This window comes from Watersipora subatra, chromosome 2 (assembly GCF_963576615.1).
Source record: "Watersipora subatra chromosome 2, tzWatSuba1.1, whole genome shotgun sequence".
In the NCBI taxonomy this organism is placed as follows: Eukaryota; Metazoa; Bryozoa; class Gymnolaemata; order Cheilostomatida; family Watersiporidae; genus Watersipora; species Watersipora subatra.
In genome coordinates this window covers 34,404,323-34,424,996 of record NC_088709.1, presented here as the reverse complement: position 1 = coordinate 34,424,996, position 20,674 = coordinate 34,404,323, and the positions used below count along the sequence as shown (strand labels likewise).

The 20,674-nt window shown below is 38.7% G+C and overlaps 1 protein-coding gene across 2 annotated transcripts in view; it reads left to right on the top strand.

Annotated features, from left to right (window-relative positions):
- LOC137388903 (conserved oligomeric Golgi complex subunit 4-like) overlaps positions 1 to 20,674 on the top strand; it is a 47,665-nt gene that overhangs the window by 13,020 nt on the left and 13,971 nt on the right. The window contains exons 3-11 of one of the 2 annotated variants that reach the window (XM_068075388.1): positions 1,074 to 1,188; positions 1,722 to 1,823; positions 6,950 to 7,022; positions 10,088 to 10,281; positions 12,927 to 13,083; positions 16,126 to 16,282; positions 16,885 to 16,981; positions 17,180 to 17,418; positions 18,246 to 18,462. In XM_068075388.1, coding sequence (XP_067931489.1) covers positions 1,074 to 1,188; positions 1,722 to 1,823; positions 6,950 to 7,022; positions 10,088 to 10,281; positions 12,927 to 13,083; positions 16,126 to 16,282; positions 16,885 to 16,981; positions 17,180 to 17,418; positions 18,246 to 18,462 — 1,351 coding nt within the window. Of the gene's footprint in view, positions 1 to 1,073; positions 1,189 to 1,721; positions 1,824 to 6,949; positions 7,023 to 10,087; positions 10,282 to 12,926; positions 13,084 to 16,125; positions 16,283 to 16,881; positions 16,982 to 17,179; positions 17,419 to 18,245; positions 18,463 to 20,674 lie in introns of both variants that reach the window. The other variant, XM_068075387.1, reaches the window with a different exon arrangement.

Genomic DNA, 20,674 nt, shown 5'->3' with positions numbered 1-20,674 from the left:
GTTGGATAATACTATGGGAATATTGAATAAACATTACTGATCCACGGAATATCACTAGCAACACTCAAATTTGCATTAAGGTCTAAAACAGTCTACTAAAAATAGTAACAGAAGCAATTTTGAATATGAAATACATGTACTATGGATCTGGAATGTATAATATTCAGAGCTAAGGCATGTTCAATATTTACTATAATAAGAGCCGTCTCTGTCCGAAGCCACATTTATCTGCTGAAAAAAGATTACATCGTACAGGATTCGAACCTGCGACATTAGGCTTGGTAGACACTCTAACTATACTAGTATTCTACTCTAGTGATATAAACTATAACACAAGTGGTAAAGTATACTACACTCTAGTGATATAAACTATAACGTAAGTGGTCAAGTATACTACACTCTAGTGATATAAACTATAACATAAGTGGTAAAGTATACTACACTCTAGTGATATAAACTATAACGTAAGTGGTCAAGTATACTACACTCTAGTGATATAAACTATAACGTAAGTGGTCAAGTATACTACACTCTAGTGATATAAACTATAACATAAGTGGTAAAGTATACTACACTCTAGTGATATAAACTATAACATAAGTGGTCAAGTATACTACACTCTAGTGGTATAACATACTTAAAATTTTGACATGGTAATTTGCTTACTGATTGGCTGTACTCTGGTTACTCCTATGCTACCCTTTTAAATATTGATATCAAGATGATTGGATGGACTATCCCTTCACTTGACTGTAAACTTACAGCAAACTTACTAAATTACCCACAGTTCACTTGTTGTGTGTAATTTAGAGTATGTAGTATTCATTCTAGGCACCAATTAGCTATGTGCAGTCACATTATAATGAATGAGTTAACATGTCAGTGTCTGTATTGTATGAGTCATTTAAAGACAAAATGGTGGAATGGGATGTGATAACCTGTTCTTGAAAGGATCGTTTTAGAAGCATTAGAAAGAGTGTGATCAAGTGGGCCAAGCGCTAAATATTAATGTTTCTAAGTAGTTTGCATACTTTGTATGTACAGCAATTATGCGTTTGTACGTATATGTACAGGCCCAATCTCGGACTGATACATAATGATGCCAAGCAGCTTACAGGTATGATTTCATTCACTTCTCAACTAGCGGATAACGTCAGCGGGAAGGTTCGACAGCTTGACCTTGCCAAGGTTAGTGTACTTTGGAATTGTGTGCTTTCAGGTTTTTATCTGATTAGTTGGGTTGATAGATTACTTTGCTTGGTTATAGCAAAAGTAAGTAGGCAAGTGTTATGTTCTATGTGTAGACCATTCGCTCAGAGTTTGGGCATGCACTGCTTCATTTATCATTCTTTGTCTTGTGAGGTAAGATTATGAATCATGATTATAGGTTTATCACACACCGGAGGACTAGTGAGTTGATGATATTCATTGTTATATTGTCATTACAAGTTTTCACTGGTTACATATCATATAATTACACTGATAATGTGAGCTATATTTGCACTCTGTTCATGTGAGTGTACACTGTACAGAGTTATTAAAAAATAACTCTGAATTGTCAAAAGCTGTCATGGATTCCATACTAAAATGCTAACAAATTATTGACTGCATATGAGAATTAAATGTCAAGCTAATTTGTCATGCCATGATATTTGCATCACAGCTCCAGTGTGAATGCTCTCTCTTGTAACTGGACAACAAAACTATTCTATGTTATTCAGAGTCGTGTTCTCGCAGCATCTCTCCGGGTAGAGGATATTCTTGATCTCAAGTTTTGTACGGAAGGAGTCCAGACAGCCTTGCACGAGGAATCATATGAGAAGGTGGTTGTTATTGCATAGTGCAATAGTATTGCACCTCTATTTAGCTTGTATCATAGTAATACTAGTAAGTGCTTTGTTCTTTGCTGTTGCTTTTGTTTTTCTCTCGTCCTTCTCTCCTTCTCTCGTCCTTCTCTCGTCCTTCTCTCCTTCTTCTCTCATTCTTCTCTCGTCCTTCTCTCGTCCTTCTCTTGTTCTTCTCTCGTCCTTCTCTCGTCCTTCTCTTGTTCTTCTCTCGTCCTTCTCTCCTTCTTCTCTCGTCCTTCTCTCGTCCTTCTCTCGCTCTTCTCTCGTCCTTCTCTCGTCCTTCTCTCGTTCTTCTCTCGTTCTTCTCTCCTTCTTCTCTCGTCCTTCTCTCGTCCTTCTCTCGTCCTTCTCTCGTCCTTCTCTCCTTCTTCTCTCGTCCTTCTCTCGTCCTTCTCTCGTCCTTCTCTCGTCCTTCTCTCGTCCTTCTCTCGTCCTTCTCTCGTCCTTCTCTCGTCCTTCTCTCGTCCTTCTCTCGTCCTTCTCTCGTCCTTCTCTTGTTCTTCTCTCGTCCTTCTCTCCTTCTCTCGTCCTTCTCTCGTCCTTCTCTCGCTCTTCTCTCGTCCTTCTCTCGTCCTTCTCTCGTTCTTCTCTCGTCCTTCTCTCGTCCTTCTCTTGTTCTTCTCTCGTCCTTCTCTCCTTCTTCTCTCGTCCTTCTCTCGTCCTTCTCTCGCTCTTCTCTCGTCCTTCTCTCCTTCTTCTCTCCTTCTTCTCTCCTTCTTCTCTCGTTCTTCTCTCGTCCTTCTCTCGTCCTTCTCTCGTCCTTCTCTCGTCCTTCTCTCGTCCTTCTCTTGTTCTTCTCTCGTCCTTCTCTCCTTCTTCTCTCGTCCTTCTCTCGTCCTTCTCTCGCTCTTCTCTCGTCCTTCTCTCCTTCTTCTCTCGTCCTTCTCTCTTTCTTCTCTCGTTCTTCTCTCGTCCTTCTCTCTTTCTTCTCTCGTCCTTCTCTCCTTCTTCTCTCGTCCTTCTCTCGTCCTTCTCTCGTCCTTCTCTCGTCCTTCTCTCGTCCTTCTCTCGCTCTTCTCTCGTCCTTCTCTCCTTCTTCTCTCTTTCTTCTCTCGTTCTTCTCTCGTCCTTCTCTCGTCCTTCTCTCTTTCTTCTCTCGTCCTTCTCTCCTTCTTCTCTCGTCCTTCTCTCGTCCTTCTCTCGTCCTTCTCTCGTCCTTCTCTCGTCCTTCTCTCGTCCTTCTCTCCTTCTTCTCTCGTCCTTCTCTCGTCCTTCTCTCGCTCTTCTCTCGTCCTTCTCTCCTTCTTCTCTCCTTCTTCTCTCCTTCTTCTCTCGTTCTTCTCTCGTCCTTCTCTCGTCCTTCTCTCGTCCTTCTCTCGTCCTTCTCTCGTTCTTCTCTCGTCCTTCTCTCCTTCTTCTCTCGTCCTTCTCTCGTCCTTCTCTCGCTCTTCTCTCGTCCTTCTCTCGTCCTTCTCTCGTTCTTCTCTCGTCCTTCTCTCGTTCTTCTCTCCTTCTTCTCTCGTCCTTCTCTCGTCCTTCTCTCGTCCTTCTCTCGTCCTTCTCTCCTTCTTCTCTCGTCCTTCTCTCGTCCTTCTCTCGTCCTTCTCTCGTCCTTCTCTCGTCCTTCTCTCGTCCTTCTCTCGTCCTTCTCTCGTCCTTCTCTCGTCCTTCTCTCGTTCTTCTCTCGTCCTTCTCTCCTTCTTCTCTCGTCCTTCTCTCGTCCTTCTCTCGTCCTTCTCTCGTCCTTCTCTCGCTCTTCTCTCGTCCTTCTCTCCTTCTTCTCTCCTTCTTCTCTCCTTCTTCTCTCGTTCTTCTCTCGTCCTTCTCTCGCTCTTCTCTCGTCCTTCTCTCGTCCTTCTCTCGTCCTTCTCTCGTCCTTCTCTCGTCCTTCTCTCGTCCTTCTCTCGTCCTTCTCTCCTTCTTCTCTCTTTCTTCTCTCCTTCTTCTCTCCTTCTTCTCTCGTTCTTCTCTCGTCCTTCTCTCGTCCTTCTCTCGTCCTTCTCTCGTCCTTCTCTTGTTCTTCTCTCGTCCTTCTCTCGTCCTTCTCTCGTCCTTCTCTCGTCCTTCTCTTGTTCTTCTCTCGTCCTTCTCTCCTTCTTCTCTCGTCCTTCTCTCGTCCTTCTCTCGTCCTTCTCTCGTCCTTCTCTCGTCCTTCTCTCGCTCTTCTCTCGTCCTTCTCTCCTTCTTCTCTCTTTCTTCTCTCGTTCTTCTCTCGTCCTTCTCTCGTCCTTCTCTCTTTCTTCTCTCGTCCTTCTCTCCTTCTTCTCTCGTCCTTCTCTCGTCCTTCTCTCGTCCTTCTCTCGTCCTTCTCTCCTTCTTCTCTCGTCCTTCTCTCGTCCTTCTCTCGTCCTTCTCTCTTTCTTCTCTCGTCCTTCTCTCCTTCTTCTCTCGTCCTTCTCTCGTCCTTCTCTCGTCCTTCTCTCGTCCTTCTCTCGCTCTTCTCTCGTCCTTCTCTCATCCTTCTCTCGCTCTTCTCTCGTCCTTCTCTCGTCCTTCTCTCGTCCTTCTCTCGTCCTTCTCTCGCTCTTCTCTCGTTCTTCTCTCGTCCTTCTCTCGTCCTTCTCTCGTCCTTCTCTCGCTCTTCTCTCGTCCTTCTCTCATCCTTCTCTCGCTCTTCTCTCGTCCTTCTCTCGTCCTTCTCTCGTCCTTCTCTCGCTCTTCTCTCGTCCTTCTCTCCTTCTTCTCTCGTCCTTCTCTCTTTCTTCTCTCGTTCTTCTCTCGTTCTTCTCTCGTCCTTCTCTCGTCCTTCTCTCGTCCTTCTCTCGTCCTTCTCTCTTTCTTCTCTCTTTCTTCTCTCGTCCTTCTCTCGTCCTTCTCTCGTCCTTCTCTCGCTCTTCTCTCGTCCTTCTCTCCTTCTTCTCTCCTTCTTCTCTCGTCCTTCTCTCCTTCTTCTCTCGTTCTTCTCTCGTCCTTCTCTCGTCCTTCTCTCGCTCTTCTCTCGTCCTTCTCTCCTTCTTCTCTCCTTCTTCTCTCGTTCTTCTCTCGTCCTTCTCTCGTCCTTTTCTCGTTCTTCTCTCGTTCTTTTCTCGTCCTTCTCTCGTCCTTCTCTCCTTCTCTCTTTCTTCTCTCGTCCTTCTCTCCTTCTTCTCTCGTCCTTCTCTCGTCCTTCTCTCGTCCTTCTCTCGTCCTTCTCTCGTCCTTCTCTCGTTCTTCTCTCGTCCTTTTTTCGTCCTTCTCTCGTCCTTCTCTCGTCCTTCTCTCGTCCTTCTCTCGTCCTTCTCTCGTCCTTCTCTCGTCCTTCTCTCATCCTTCTCTCGTCCTTCTTTCGTCCTTCTCTCGCTCTTCTCTCGCTCTTCTCTCGTCCTTCTTTTGTTCAGCAACAAGAAAGAGTAGTGCACGTTATCATTGCGTTTCCATTCTTTGAATATGTTCCCAGTTGCTTCTACTTCGAATCATCAAAACAGTAAAATCCGAACGCATTTGAAGCCATTTTGCTTCACTAATTTGTGTGAAAGCATTTGCCGTGAGAGTACTATTTGCGCACTGCTGATGGTTCTGAATCGATAATACTCTCTAAGCCAAGCTCTCCCCAGTGGAGGTAAAGAATTTCAGCTCACAACCAGGCTGTTATCTGATATAAAAATGTTCTGCTACTACTCACTACTGTTTCTACTCGACTTTTTGCATTTTCATTAACATGTCAAGGATTGGATGCTTGTATGAGGATGCGTAATTTTACTTTTTTAAATCTGGTATGGTACATCTTATTTTCCCAATTAGTAAACATATAGCATTAAACAAAAAATAAATATAGTTACAATGTTAATTTAATGAAAAAAAATGAAAGCTTAATTTTTACATAAGGGATGATGAGACACACATGCACAGTAGCACTGTAGCTAGTTGAGGCACTGGGTCCACAGAAGGTGGCACAACTCGGTAATGATGATAACATTCACTATACCATTAAAATTGAAAAAGTAGGCTGGTCTTGATTAATTTAGGTTTAACAAATGGCTCTTAACATCTCTTTAAGCTACCAAGTGTTGAGATTTTATGTAAGTTTATTGGGAGGACTGTTCCATTGTGATGGAATTCTAAATTCATTTGTTTTTTTGCTGGAAACAGTATAAAACATTGGCAATGGTAGACTGGTTTTCAAAAATATATTATTACTAGGTGAATTCCCGACGTTGCACAGGTATTAGAAAACAGCTTATAAACAGTGACAGGTAATGTAGTTGCCTGCCACTTGATATTAGCTTGGCACATCGCCAATGACTAATTTGAGTACGGTACTATCCGTATTGCTAAACTTACTAATAAGAGCCGTGAGGGCAAGCTTTAGTGATGTTGCGTGATGCAGACTGCTATGGGTATTTTAACTTACATAACGGCTCATATCGCTTACTGAAATTGTTGCATTTTACGTAGCTTTATTGGTACAGTTATTGCCTGGTGTACCGGAGGTTCCGAGATCAAATCCAGCATGAAGCAGATATTTCATTCTACATTGTAATAGCTATAGGTGGACAAACCGAACGACAGACTTAGAGATTTATATATGGCCGGGTCCATAATAATAATTTGACATTTAGAGTTATTTGATGCAACTACACATGCACATTTGCTCCCATTATAAAATTCTTTGAATTAATTGATGCAGTATTTTCTTGGCTTTCAGATAATATAAAATTTATGGCTTTCAAATAGTAGTTCCGGAGCTATGAAGTGCGATATGCGTAAATGATGGGACATCACAAATGTACCATCAAATGTCCTTTCACTGTAGCGCGTAGGATGGCACATCCTGTGGATATAGTACTAATGACACTATATCTCTCTAACCTGTAGTTGTTAGCTAAGTTCACGGATTTACATGAACTCCAATCGGAATCGTGTTATCTTGTTTCATACAGGGTAGTGAACACAAATCTCATTCTTGACAGATGAGCACTCTAAGGGTAGAGCTATATGGTTTGGTCATGGGATCTCAATGTCTAAGATAGCCTGTTTTTATTATTGTTAATTCCTTTGTTTCCTTTTAAAATCTTTACTTTGTTTATGGTGGCCAGGATTCTGCGCCTGCAATAGCTGACTAATGTAACATATTGAAATATGTCTTAATACTCCTTACTTTGCAATCAATGTCGTGTGGAGACAATATCTAAATCATACATCTATAAATAGAGCATCTTATATAATATTATATGTTTTTGTAGGCAGCGGCTCTCATACATAGATTCTTGTCGATGGACGAGGCTATCTTACAGCTCAGTGCTGATGCTGCTGAAGGTGATACCTTCAATGATATTCTTACCTAGCCCTTATTGTGTACCTTTGTTGGAGAGAAAAACCGTGACTAATATGCTGACTCCTTAGCATACGCGACTTCACTTCTGGATATTGTTTTATTTTTCGCAGTTAAAAATGTCTGCAGAACGGCCTTTCATGAAATGGTTTTGGTGTAGCAGATGAAGCGTACGTCTATCAGCCCAAGCAGATGCCTGATTTAAATCATTTACTGAACAGGCAGCATTATCTCTAGTCAATGCTGATAACTCACATTTTGTGCGTCAAAGTGAAATGTTAAACTTTTAAAAAGTAACAACTCTTTCTTTACTATTAAAGAACCATTTGAATTTAGATTTTTTCCTCTTCCTCTGCTTGACATTTATTTAATCTGCTATTAGAGAACTCTTACCTCAGACGGCCTTATACAACAGAAAAATTGTTTGTTACATCTCTTTTATGGCTGAATAGGTAATTACATAATTGTTTTGATATTACCTGAACAGTGATAGGTATGGCTGGCTTCTTAGATGTTAGCATAGGGGGATGTCAGTGATGGACGACTCCCAAGTGTCTAAAATGACTGCTGGGATTACCACTAGCAAGTTAATAGATAGTACAGCTTTAACTGTGTAACATGTAAAAATAGGGTTTCGATGCAATATTTATCAAAGGTTGGTCTGTTAATAGCATGCCATTGTGTCCAATATAAACTATGTCGTACCAGTGTGTCCAATATAAACTAGGTCATACCAGTGTGTCCAATAGAAACTAGGTCGTGCCAGTGTGTCCAATATAAACCAGGTCGTAAGTAATTCTACATTTAATTGACTGGACCAAATGTTATTGACAGTAACTCCTCACCACTTCACTTTCAGTACATCACAATTTTTTCGATAGCTGTATTTGTATTATGCCTGGCGCACAGGGAGGGGCAGGGTCAGATTGGAATTGAGCATGAGATCGAACAAGTAAAAATCAATATTGTCGGTCTAGGAACATCTTGCTCTCAGATTAAATGCTAGACTTCAGAAACACTAGCTTGTTTTGTAAAGGCTATTTGGGTGAAGTTCATCCACAGGAATTGTTTTAGCTGCGTGAGCTTGCTGCAGCATTTTCCTTAACATTGAAAGAATGAACCAGTGAACCTGTTTAGATCTGTCTTGAGATGAAGCGTCGCAACCAAATTTTTCACTTAAAGGTTACACTTTTTACATAAACTGTCGCACATCTTATAGCCTGTGGTTAATCTTTTGTATGCAAAAGGTTGGACCGTGACAACTTTACTGTTATTAATTTGTCTGTGGTTAGTACTGGTCCCTTTAACCACTAGATTACTGGTTGACTCGCGGTGTTGAACAAAATACTTGGCCCACACAATCAGTAACGCACAGCTTTTCTGTTTTGGACTTGAATAACTTTTCAAGGTTTTACAGATAGATTTTACAGATAGATTCTTTATACTATTAATAATTTAATGCGCGTTTAACTATATTATTATTTCATCATTTAAGAGAGCATATCTACAAATATCACCAATTTTTAGATATAATGCATCGATCTTAAAGGTTGACTTGCAACAAAATTCAAATTACAGTTGTTTGATATGAAAAGATTCACCATGTCTCTGTTGTGTTGTAGGTGCAAAATATGTGGAAAGGTGAATACAAGCTCTTAAAAGCTCAAAAATGAACAAAAAATCGCAGCCACACGAGACCGCCATAGTTTGGACTCTCTTTTCAAAACGGCTCAAATGTGACGTAGTTGTTACAGGATAGTTTCTGTTTACACTTTCATGCAACCTTATTCGTCGAAATATTTTCACAAATATACTTCACGCATTCAATAAAACCATGTCTATTGTTCTTACGCGTCTATTTTATAGTTATCGTAATGCTGTCACTTTTAGCAGTGATATTCTATAACTTACCGTAAAAATTGGTTTAATTTTTTTAACCTTAATTTGAAGGAGTACATATCATTGTCAGATAATCATGACAAGCCTGTTGGTCACTTGTAACAATCGAAAAGTGCTGCAGAAATTATTTGCGGAGTATTGGGTCACATGATCAGATTACGACTTGCCGATTAGACCAAACTGAAACAAAACTGTAACGTAGCGAGCATCTATATTTGATACGGGGTCTTCGGTAAAACCCAAAGTGTTTGTCATAAAATAGTGCTATGATAAGTTTTATATTGAGCTTTTTATTGGCCTTTCAATTCACGTGAGTACATCACATGACAAGACAATAACCAAATTTCATGGCTACACCATCGAAATAAAGAGATTCCAATTTACGGCGGCTTTTCGTTTTTGAGCTTTTAAGAGCTTTTAATCACATTTCCACATATTTGGCACCTACAAAACACAACAGAGTAAGACAAGGTGAATCTTTTGATATCAAATAACTGTAATATGAATTTTATTGCAAGGCAACCTTTAAAAATTTTTTCACTGATTAGAACTTCCCAATGTTCTTTTCTTTAGGGGTTTGGGCAACTCTTTATAACATGGTGGCCCTGAAAAGGGCTGTTCTAGTCAGAAAATTTGTATTAGTATTTGATGGGCTTTTCCTCCATCAAGCGACTTTTGGCAAACCTCATAAAATCTTAGTTACAATAACAATTGCCTACTCATTGGAAAGGAGATAAAATAATATTTATCTTCCATAACTAAAACTTAGAGTCTAAGTACATGTATTCTATTAATATAGAAATATACATGTACATACATGTAGTATCTGGATACATGTATGTATCTGGATACGTGTAGTATCTGGATACATGTAGTATCTGGATGCTCGACAGCAAATATGTTGAGGTAACAAATTTGATCCGAATTAGCATATTAAATGGTTGTGTCCAGTCTCTTCAGTGTGTAGTCGTGCAGTCTGAAGTTACTAGTGCTATTTACACGGTCAATACTACTGTATGTAGGTCAACCGTCTAAATGCAGTCACTACTTATGACCATAGACATAGTCTTTTCATTTACTAACCTTTAAAGCCATCAAAGCATCATCACCCGGAACCATGAGCATCTACCGCCTTGTTGATAAATTCTAGGTAGCGGCCTGAAGAGATCATTCACAACACTGCGCGAAGCGGAGGCCAAATTGAAAGCGATAACACATTCCAAGTTTGATGCCGCTGTCACAGCAGGAGATGTCGCATCAGTGGAGCGGTTCTTTAAGATTTTTCCACTTCTTGAAATCAAGGAGGAAGGTCTCACCAAATTTGCCAGATGGCATTCAGCTCAGGTTGGGATTTCTCAGATGCCTGTCGAGTCCGTGCTTAAAACCTGTTTCTAGTCAACCAATCATCGGTCTTGTTTAGATTATATTGTTCTAACAAGAAACTGAGCGGTTTTCCTGTTTCAAAGTGTAGATTGTCTGCTGCGTGTAGTGGTGTCTGCTAAAGCTTGCTATTACTCTAATATGATAAGACGTAGTGATGATGAATTGTTTATTTCGTATTCAAGCTGGAAATCAGAGAAATGTATGAGTAAACATTTTTAAACAAGTTAACTTAGCATATTGACGTTGACTGTATGACTTATGGTCTGGTATTTGTAAACAACTAGCTTTCAGTCTACGGCAGTTTCATGATGGCGGCGATTAACTGTTCGTTTTTGAGCTTTTAAGAGCTTGTAATCACATTTCCACATATTGTGCACCTACAACACAGCAGAGTAAGACATGGTGAATCTTTTGATACCAAATAACTGTAATGTGAATTTTGTTGCAAGTCAACCTTTAAAGTTACTGAAGTCAGGCAGTTAGTGTCTGCATTGTAGGGACTGGTAAGCGACTTGAAAAACATGTTTGATTTTTGCTGCATATATACGAGTTGATTATGTATGGTTTTGCTGCATATATACGAGTTGATTATGTATGGTTTTGCTGCATATATACGAGTTGATTATGTATGGTTTTGCTGCATATATACGACTTGATTATGTATGGTTTTGCTGCATATATACGACTTGATTATGTATGGTTTTGCTGCATATATACGAGTTGATTATGTATGGTTTTGCTGCATATATACGACTTGATTATGTATGGTTTTGCTGCATATATACGAGTTGATTATGTATGGTTTTGTAGGAAGACTTTAAATTTTTATGCAGTTGCAGTAGTACAGTACAGTTGCAGGTACAGTACAGGTAAACAATATCATATGTATGACTTAACAGGCTCTAGGCACGATTTACTTTTGCAAGAGCTGAGACACATACAATCAGTTGAATTGTGGGAGATAATCATATTATTGGGTTCTCAAAAATAGTTCCTGTTAGTTTGTTGCTTCTAGGTCAACTCTTTCAACCAATCTATATTTTTCAAAATTGATATGTGTCTGTGTATGTCCAGCTATAGCTATTAAAATCTTGCAATTTGAAATTCCGCAGTACGATGGATTTGAACTTGCGCAGATTGCAACCACAAGCTTAAAACTGCACTACCACTGAGCTATACAAGGCGTATTGATCAATGGCATTATCATATACCGTATAGCGTATTCAAACGCTAAATGACGGATTATTTGAGCATTGCCCTCGCGCAATATGATGCCCCTGTTATAAAATATTTTTTGCTTAATTCTAGGAAACACGATGCTTTTTCGCTATTTTTTTGTTAGGGCGATTTTTTTCTGCCCCACCGATATCAACAATAATTTCTCTCGAAATTAAAATTTGGCTATTTGTGTGCTGATTATATATGTTATTAATAGATATACGTTTCTCGCCATGGCGAGTTCAGCGTTATCCGTTATCCGTAAAAACGAATTCGCAAACAAATAAATGATAAAATTTTAGTTAGAAGTTTACTAAAATACATACTAAAACTTCCTTCAAGTATGTGTTTAGTAAGCTTAATTCATTTAAGTTAGATTCAGCATTTATGTTACACGTCTGCCTCGAAGGTAAGAACTCTTTACGTAGTACATAGTAATGTTATATTATCTTGCAGATCATAACCACAAAATGCACTAAAGTCATTGTAGGTACCTGTAGTTACTAAGGTCAACATATTATTTTGTTAATAATTATGAAAGTTTTTTAGCGATTCTGATTTTTACCAGGAGGTGATTGCATTAGTTAATTACTATGGGTTTCTATACCACTCCATGTATGTCTATACCACTCCATGTATGTCTATACCACTCCATGTATGTCTATACCACTCCATGTATGTCTATACCACTCCATGTATGTCTATACCACTCCATGTATGTCTATACCACTCCATGTATGTCTATACCACTCCATGTATGTCTATACCACTCCATGTATGTCTATACCACTCCATGTATGTCTATACCACTCCATGTATGTCTATACCACTCCATGTATGTCTATAGCCTACGATACTTTCTATACCACTCCATGTATGTCTATAGCCTACGATACTTTCGCATGGCAACACTGAAACTAACTAAAATCATATAATTGTATACCAAATAATTTTCATTGTAATCATAGCAAAACAGACTATGTTTAGCCATTATTTGCTAATTATTTCACATTTACATTAAAACACCTTACATTTTTATTTTTCCTCCTAATTTATTCCAATGAAACACTTTCAAGTTATGAAATTTAAAACCCACAGTTTTTGAAAAAGCTTGAAAACCTTTAAAGTTGTCTTTTTTTACTTCATTTGAACTGCACAAAAATATTTTTCTCATGATATGAAGTTTAAAAGTTAGAATGTTAAACGTTGTTATATGTTAAACACAAATAAAGTTTCTGTCCAAAGACTTTTCTATTACCCGGGCAATGCTGGTTAGTACAGCTAGTCACATATATATTTATATATATATATATATCCTATTTGTTGTTTGAGGATCAACATAGCCTTGTTACAAGACCGAATGTTTACCACTGACATTTATCTAACAGCTCTCGGAAGAGGCTAACAAGCGGATGACCGTAGCCTTAGCTATGCAATCGACAGACAAAAGGGCCACTCTCGTATTTTCTGACTTGCTGGAGTCTCTGTTTGAGAGTATCGCTAAAGTCATAGAGCTACACCAGCCACTCATAGAAACTAAATATGGTGAGCCAACTGGGAATCTCGGTCAGATACAGCTAGCTATCTGTGTCAGAGCCTCTCTTTGAATTTTTATGGCTGTCAGGTTATTTTCAATGTTTTTTAGTAGTATCAGCTTGTGTAAGAGTCCAAATTTATTTCTTCATGGTCATTTCGGCTGCCAAGAGCAACAAGAGATCTAAAGACTTTAGTTATCTTCTTTTCAAGTATGAGGCCATAACTCCAACTTTTTCTAGGGCTTAGCTACGGATACATATCACTAGACACATAGCTATTAAACCGCACTATTCTCAACATCTCTCTCAGTTAGACTGTATAAAACTAGGAACAGTCATTAAATTAATGTGCGTTGAAGTCACCTTTAAGGTGCAAAGTAGCTAATAAAATCATTATAATTCTAAATAATTTAGCTGCCCCCACAAATGCAAGTTCAATACATCGCTAGATTGATGAAGTTTTTAAATACCATGGATATAGTATGGATATAGAATTGCTAAATGCTCAATTTGTTTGTGTTTGGTAAGCTGATATGATAGTTAGAAAGGCACCGTAAACTTGATAATCTTTGGCATTTGGTTGATATGTTATGTTATGCTATGTTATATTATGCTATGTGTGGTGAAGTGGTAACTTACAGTCATAAATTCTACAATAAATATAGTAAATGATTTTCAAGTTTTACACTAGAGTCTGTTTGGTAGTTGCATTTTAAAATTAAAATAAATCATATAGTTTAGTGAGACATTGAAATAGAAAAAAGATTGCACTTGCATTCTAAATGTTGAAAAAATAAAAACCACAAAGGGCACAATAGATTGAACTAACAGGAAGTAAAAATCTCTCAAAGTTGACCTATTTGTATATATAAATCTCAATGTTTGTCTGCCGTCTTTCCATCTTTCCAGCTATGGCGATAAAGTTTTAAGATTTAAAAATCTGCTGCGAACTGAATTTGAACTCCACAACCTCTAGTTCTGCGGACAGACATTTATCCAATACACTACACCGTCCAACTGGCTATATCATGGGATAAATGTCACACATACTTATTATACATGCCAATCTTTCTTGGCTTCAATGCATCTGCACGCTGCAGCTAAAAAATGCGTGAAGCCATACCAGAAGAAAAATGTGTACCCATATGTACCCAAAATCGGTAAAATCATCTGGGCAACAAGACTATTGCAATCAATTTAAAGCTGTCGTAGGCGTAGCAGCCCGCACAATATGAATTGCACATAAATAAACATGATATACAGAAATGAACTAAACACCTTCATTTAAAATTTAGACTGGTAAATGTGGTATATGTTGATTGAGAATAAAAAAGTTTTGCAAAAACCTTTTTATTACCCAAGCAATGCCGGGCATTCACCTAGCCTATATACAGTGTATGTACAGTGTAAGTCTATATACAGTGTATGTACAGTGTAAGTCTATGTACAGTGTATGTAAGTCTCAAAGTTTGTCATCATTCGTCTGTCCAGCTATAGCTGGTAAAGTTTTACCAACTAAAAATAGCCTTCGTAGCGGATTAGAACTCGCGACATTCAAATAGCAAGTCTGCTAGCGAGCCTGCGTAACCTTAAGGCTAAGCCGTTCTTATCACACCCATTGCTCTTCCCATATACTGTATATCGCTTTTAAGATTGCACACACTGAATTATTAATACAGTGCGCCCACAGGTTACGATGCCCCTGTTGTAAGTTTTTTTGCCTTACCGTATAGAACACGATGCTTTGCCATTCTTTCCACACTAGGGCGACTTTTTTTCGCCATACAAGATCAACAGCAATTCCTCTCAAAATTAAAATTTTGTTGTACGATTATGGAGAAGATTTCGATATGCTACTTGCCAGTATCCCTCCCACAACGCCTGAAAAAGCTATCTCAGTTCAGCGTTATTCGTTATAAGTTGTAGTAAAAATGAAACCATAAGCAAATAAGTGATAAAATTTTAGCCCTTTATAAAATTGAAATTTAGTTTAATAGAATATATACTAAAACTTGGCTTTAATCAGGTGTTTCGTAAGCTAAATTCATTTAAGTTAAATTCAACGCTTATGTTATACATCTGTTTCGAAGGTAAAAACTCCCGGTACGTACTGTGTGTAGTATATTGTAATGCTACATTTTATTGCAGATCATAATCACTAAATACAATATAAAGTTGCTGTAGGTAACTATAGCTACTAAGGTTAACATATTGTTTTGTTACTATTTTTTAATATGTACTTAAAAATCGTATATAAAATTTTGATGATTTTTACCAGGTGTTTGCATTAGATAATCACTATGGGTTTCTATACCACTCTATATGATATTTTCGCCTTATGATACCAACACTGAAACGAATTAAAATCATACAATTGTATACCAAATGATTTTTCATTGTAATTGTGGCAAAACAGACTTCGTTTAGCCATAACTTGCTAGTTATTAAAGTTTTAATTTTAATGAAATTTTAAAGTTACAGTTGTTTGAAGAAGTTTGACAACCTTGACAGTTGTTTTATTTTTTTCTCCTAATTTGTTTCAACTGCACAAAACATTTTTCTCATGATATGAAGTTTGAAAATTAAAATAGTAACTGTTGTTATATGTTAAATAAAAATGAGTTTTCTGTGTAGTCTTTTTTTTATTACTCGGGCAACGCCGAGCATGCAGTAGTATATGTATAAAAATGATTTGTACAAATATCAAAGAAATTTTGTGATTTTCCAGCTGTTGCTTTTCATTATCTGAAATCCTTTTGTGACAAATCATTAAGACTTGGCAAATATTAAATTATTGAGTTATTGAGTCACCCGCTATGACGAGTCACCCGCATCTTATATCATATTTGCACTAGGTCTAGGTCATGTATTGACTTGACAACAGGTTCACCATCAGATTTTAGTCTGATTTATGTGGAGTTCATCTAAAATGAGAATAGGTCTTTGATATGATAACCAGTAAATGATTTCCCTACTTACTAGTGAAATGTAACGTGTGTATTACTTCATTAGTTCTGTAGTGAAGATGACGCTTCTAGCTTGTTGTTCTCAGGTCATGGCTGGATGTTCACTTTTGCCAAGAGTATACAGAAAGAATGTGATAGGCAATCTCGTAAGATTATGGAGGAGTTTAGAAACAGACGAAAGTTTGATTCAATAATCAGTAGTATACAGGAGGGACTTACTCATACTCACACGGTAGTAGAGAGGTAAGTCTGTAGTCAGTAGTATACAGGAGGGACTTACTCATACTCACACGGTAGTAGAGGTAAGTCTGTAGTCAGTAGTATACAGGAGGGACTTACTCATACTCACACAGTAGTAGAGAGGTAAGTCGGTAGTCAGTAGTATACAGGAGAGACTTACTCATACTCACACAGTAGTAGAAAGGTAAGTCTGTAGTCAGTAGTATACAGGAGGGACTTACTCATACTCACACGGTAGTAGAGAGGTAAGTCTGTAGTCAGTAGTATACAGGAGAGACTTACTCATACTCACATGGTAGTAGAGAGGTAAGTCTGTAGTCAGTAGTATACAGGAGGGACTTACTCATACTCACACATTAGTAGAGAGGTAAGTCGGTAGTCAGTAGTATACAGGAGGGACTTACTCATACTCACACAGTAGTAGAGAGGTAAGTCTGTAGTCAGTAGTATACAGGAGGGACTTACTCATACTCACACGGTAGTAGAGAGGTAAGTCTGTAGTCAGTAGTATACAGGAGGGACTTACTCATACTCACACAGTAGTTGAGAGGTAAGTTTGTAATGATTCAATGTTCGATGATTGATTGATCAATTGTCAATAGCAGGTTGGAGCCAAAGAGCCTTGATGCCCTGCTAGGGGAGATGACTCTCATGAACTCGAAATGCGAGCTCTACCTCAGGTTTCTCAAGCGTCGTGTGGCGGTAAGGTGCTTTGCAGATACCCATCTAATTTATTTGTCTTTGTTAGGCAGTGTTTCTACTTCCCATCAATATCTAAGGAACCTGGTCCACCTAACAGTCCTAACTGGTTATTATCATAATTTTGCTTAGCTTATGTGATCCGAGTCACAACTGTGTCACAACTGTGGGCGTTTCGATTGTTTACTGAATGCTATTCAGACTGACATGGAGTTTGCCGGGGAGTTGACAGAAGAAAGAAAGGCAGAGATAGAGGATCTGGTACGACGTTGTGACCTTAGCAAGGAGATGCAAGTGGTTGTTGGCTACTATATAATGATGGAGGAGTACTATATGAGAGAGATGGCTGACAAGGCAGCAGCCCTTGACACATCTGACTCCAGCTCACTCACCTCGAGTGTCGTTGATGATACATTTTACTTGGTCAAGAAAAGCATTAGGTAGGCGGACTTGTTTATGCTAGGTCAAGGTCAAGCTTGTACATATCACAAGAGCTCTTATTCTTAGTTCTTTTCTATGCTTTATCTAGTACTCATCTGGTAATCACATGGTATTCATCTGGTAAGCACATGGTAAGCACACGGGTCTCTTTTAGCTCCCATTTCCATAGCAACTAATTTGAGCTTGTAGTTAGTGTGTAAGCCAGCTCATCACCCATACATATGTACATACACCCAGCGAATCTCACTTCAGCCTAATATATATCCTTTAGTTTACTGTATTGATGCAGCTATCAGTCTCAGGCTAGATTCCCCTGTTTGTCACTGACACGCACAAGCTGGATTCACTTGTCCACTTCTGACAGGCTTTTGCTGGATTCATCTGTTCAGGGTTGACAAGCACAGGGTGGATTCATTTTTTTATGAGGGAATTAATCAAAACTGTCAAATCAAATGCCGTGCCGCATATTAAAAAATGCGGCACAATAATGCGGAATAATAATGGCAGCTTCTGGTGCATAATTGTAGATGACATCATTACTCTCCGACATTCTGGCTGCTCCTACTACATTTGTCCATTTGCACCACTTCGTCAAACAAAATGATGCACATCATATTCTGTTTAAATAGTCTTAATACATACCCGTCTCTATTGCATTGTTTTGTTCGTTGTTGTGCTGCAGTACCGTAATATTTACCATATCATCAACTGCGTCATACAGCATAACTGTGAACTAGGAATTATGCTCTCAACAAATTTTTATGTGTAACAAAACATGTAGTCAATACAGGGTTATTTTGTCAACAGCCTCTCATATTCTTTACAGAAGAGCGTTGTCCAGTGCCAGCATAGACGGAGTCTGTGCTGTGATCAACCACGCTTGCTCCGTGCTTGATGAAAAGTTCATAGAACTGCTGAAGTCCAGACTAAAGCTAGGCTATCCCTCTGGAGCTCTCTCTCAAGCCTACAACATTGTCTCCTCCAGTTTCCAGCAGGGTAAATTACAGTCATCAGATGTTGAGAAGTCGCGTCTCCAGTTTCTGGTTAGTACCCTTAGCATGCAGAGCCCTCTCTCCGTCTCTTTTCTGCAGATTGGTCAGTTTTAGCCTAAAGGTAGTTTGAGATCTTCACTTTTGCTTAGCCTGTGTTACATATGCTATGTGATTTATCATTTGCTTCCTATTTTTATGTTAACTTTTGTTAAGCTATATTAATATAAGCATGTTGTCTGTTAACCAGAGAAGTAGACTAATATACCATATACCCTCTATTTGCCATTTGACCCATTTTGACATTTTTTGATCTTTTTGAACCCATAATAAAAAGTGATCAGCAGAAAAGTGTTCACAAATTGGTGCTAATAATGACTCGGTTACATCAATAACAATTATTTTTTTCTTTGTTGCTGGAGTGGTTGCCATGGTTTTAGTGACAGTGTACCTGGGAAGATCGTCGAAGTCACCAATGTCTAATTCCGATCCGTTGTCTCCAGATTTGTCCATAATGTGTTCTACAAGGCCTGAAGACTTTAAAGCGTTTTGATGTGCGATGAGAATATTCTTCAGGAACAGTGTACGACGGTAATAGCCGCCATTGCTACTGAGTATTAAATTCTGTTTTCTAACTCCAAAGTATTTCGGGTTTTTCCTCAATACTTGGAAAGCAACACCATTGAAATACTTAATAACTGTACCAGTATAATACGTTTTACTCAAAATAGTTCCTTGCTTAACTCGGTCTCATACTTCGATTCACGTAAAACAGTTTAGCAAAAATCCTGATGCCGACGGTATTAGTGTCGCTCGGCCCGAAGGAGAACGCAAAATAAAGGCGACGTTAGCATCACTTCACCCGTAAAAGGGTTAAATTTATCTTCTCAAAATTCTCACACGCTCGTCGGAAAATACAATGAGACCCCTTTTTGAATATCACCTCTAATAAAATGCCACTATAATAGAGGAAGAGTTGAAAAATTTGGCATTCATGGCGAAAATGGTGTTCAAATAGGTTTTACAGTATAAATGAACAGAATATTGATTGTTACAAAAGTTTGTGGTCTTGGGAAGGCAGGAATGAACTTGTGAATATTGAAAGCGATGAAAAAGTTGCCATGAGAAAAGCAGAGTGTTGCGACCACTAGCATAGCTGTTTAGATTGCTATTGTGTATAAACTTGCTATATCTGTCTTGCCTCTACTTGAATTTGTATAAATACCATTTGTATGTTAATTTTGTACACATTATATACTAAGATATACATTATATACTAAGATAACACCTACAAGCTTTTGGGTGGAAAAAAGTAGCAAAAACTTTTGATATAAACTTGGAGTTGTATTTTTATTATAAAGATCAACTTTTCTTCAAGTTTTCACTATTTTAGAGTCAAATTTAGCTAAAGTTCATTTTAAAAGATTTGTTTGCTATTACTCAGCTATCGCTGATGCGTAGGGTTTGAGTCATGAACTGATGAGATGTTGTTCAGACTTGCAAATTGCACTTCTTTTTAGTTATCATAATTGTAATTGGCTCAAGGTAGACATCAAAGGTAGACATCAAAGTTTCATCATAAACCATATTCAAGATGCTTTTAATCATTGCCATGAAGGCGGTGCTGATTGCCATGAAGGCGGTGCTCATTGCCATGAAGGCGGTGCTTATTGCATGAAGGTGCTGCTCATTGCTATGAAGGCGGTGCTCATTGTCATGAAGGCGGTGCTCATTGCCATGAAGACGGTGCTGATTACCATGAAGGCGGTGCTCATTGCCATGAAGGCGGTGCTCATTGCCATGAAGACGGTGCTGATTGCCATGAAGGCGGTGCTCATTGTCATGAAGGCGGTGCTCATTGTCATGAAGGCGGTGCTCATTGTCATGAAGGCTGTGCTCATTGTCATGAAGGTGCTGATTGCCATGAAGGCGGTGCTGATTGCCATGAAGGCGGTGCTGATTGCCATGAAGGCGATGCTCATTGCCATGAAGGCGGTGCTGATTGCCATGAAGGCGATGCTCATTGCCATGGGTGTCGAAGTGTAGCCATTTTTCATTTTTACACCATGTCTTGTTTTTACATGAATGGCTTGCAATCTCACATCAATGTCTGAAAATTGAAGAAAAACCAATTTTTTTAAGAGTATTCAAATTTTCAACTTTGCTAAAGAATTTAAAATGTGATACTTTTAAAACACTAAAACCAAGTATAGCTTCAAGCATTGCGAAGCCCACAACTTTAGTTTTGTTTATTATCACTGCGGCT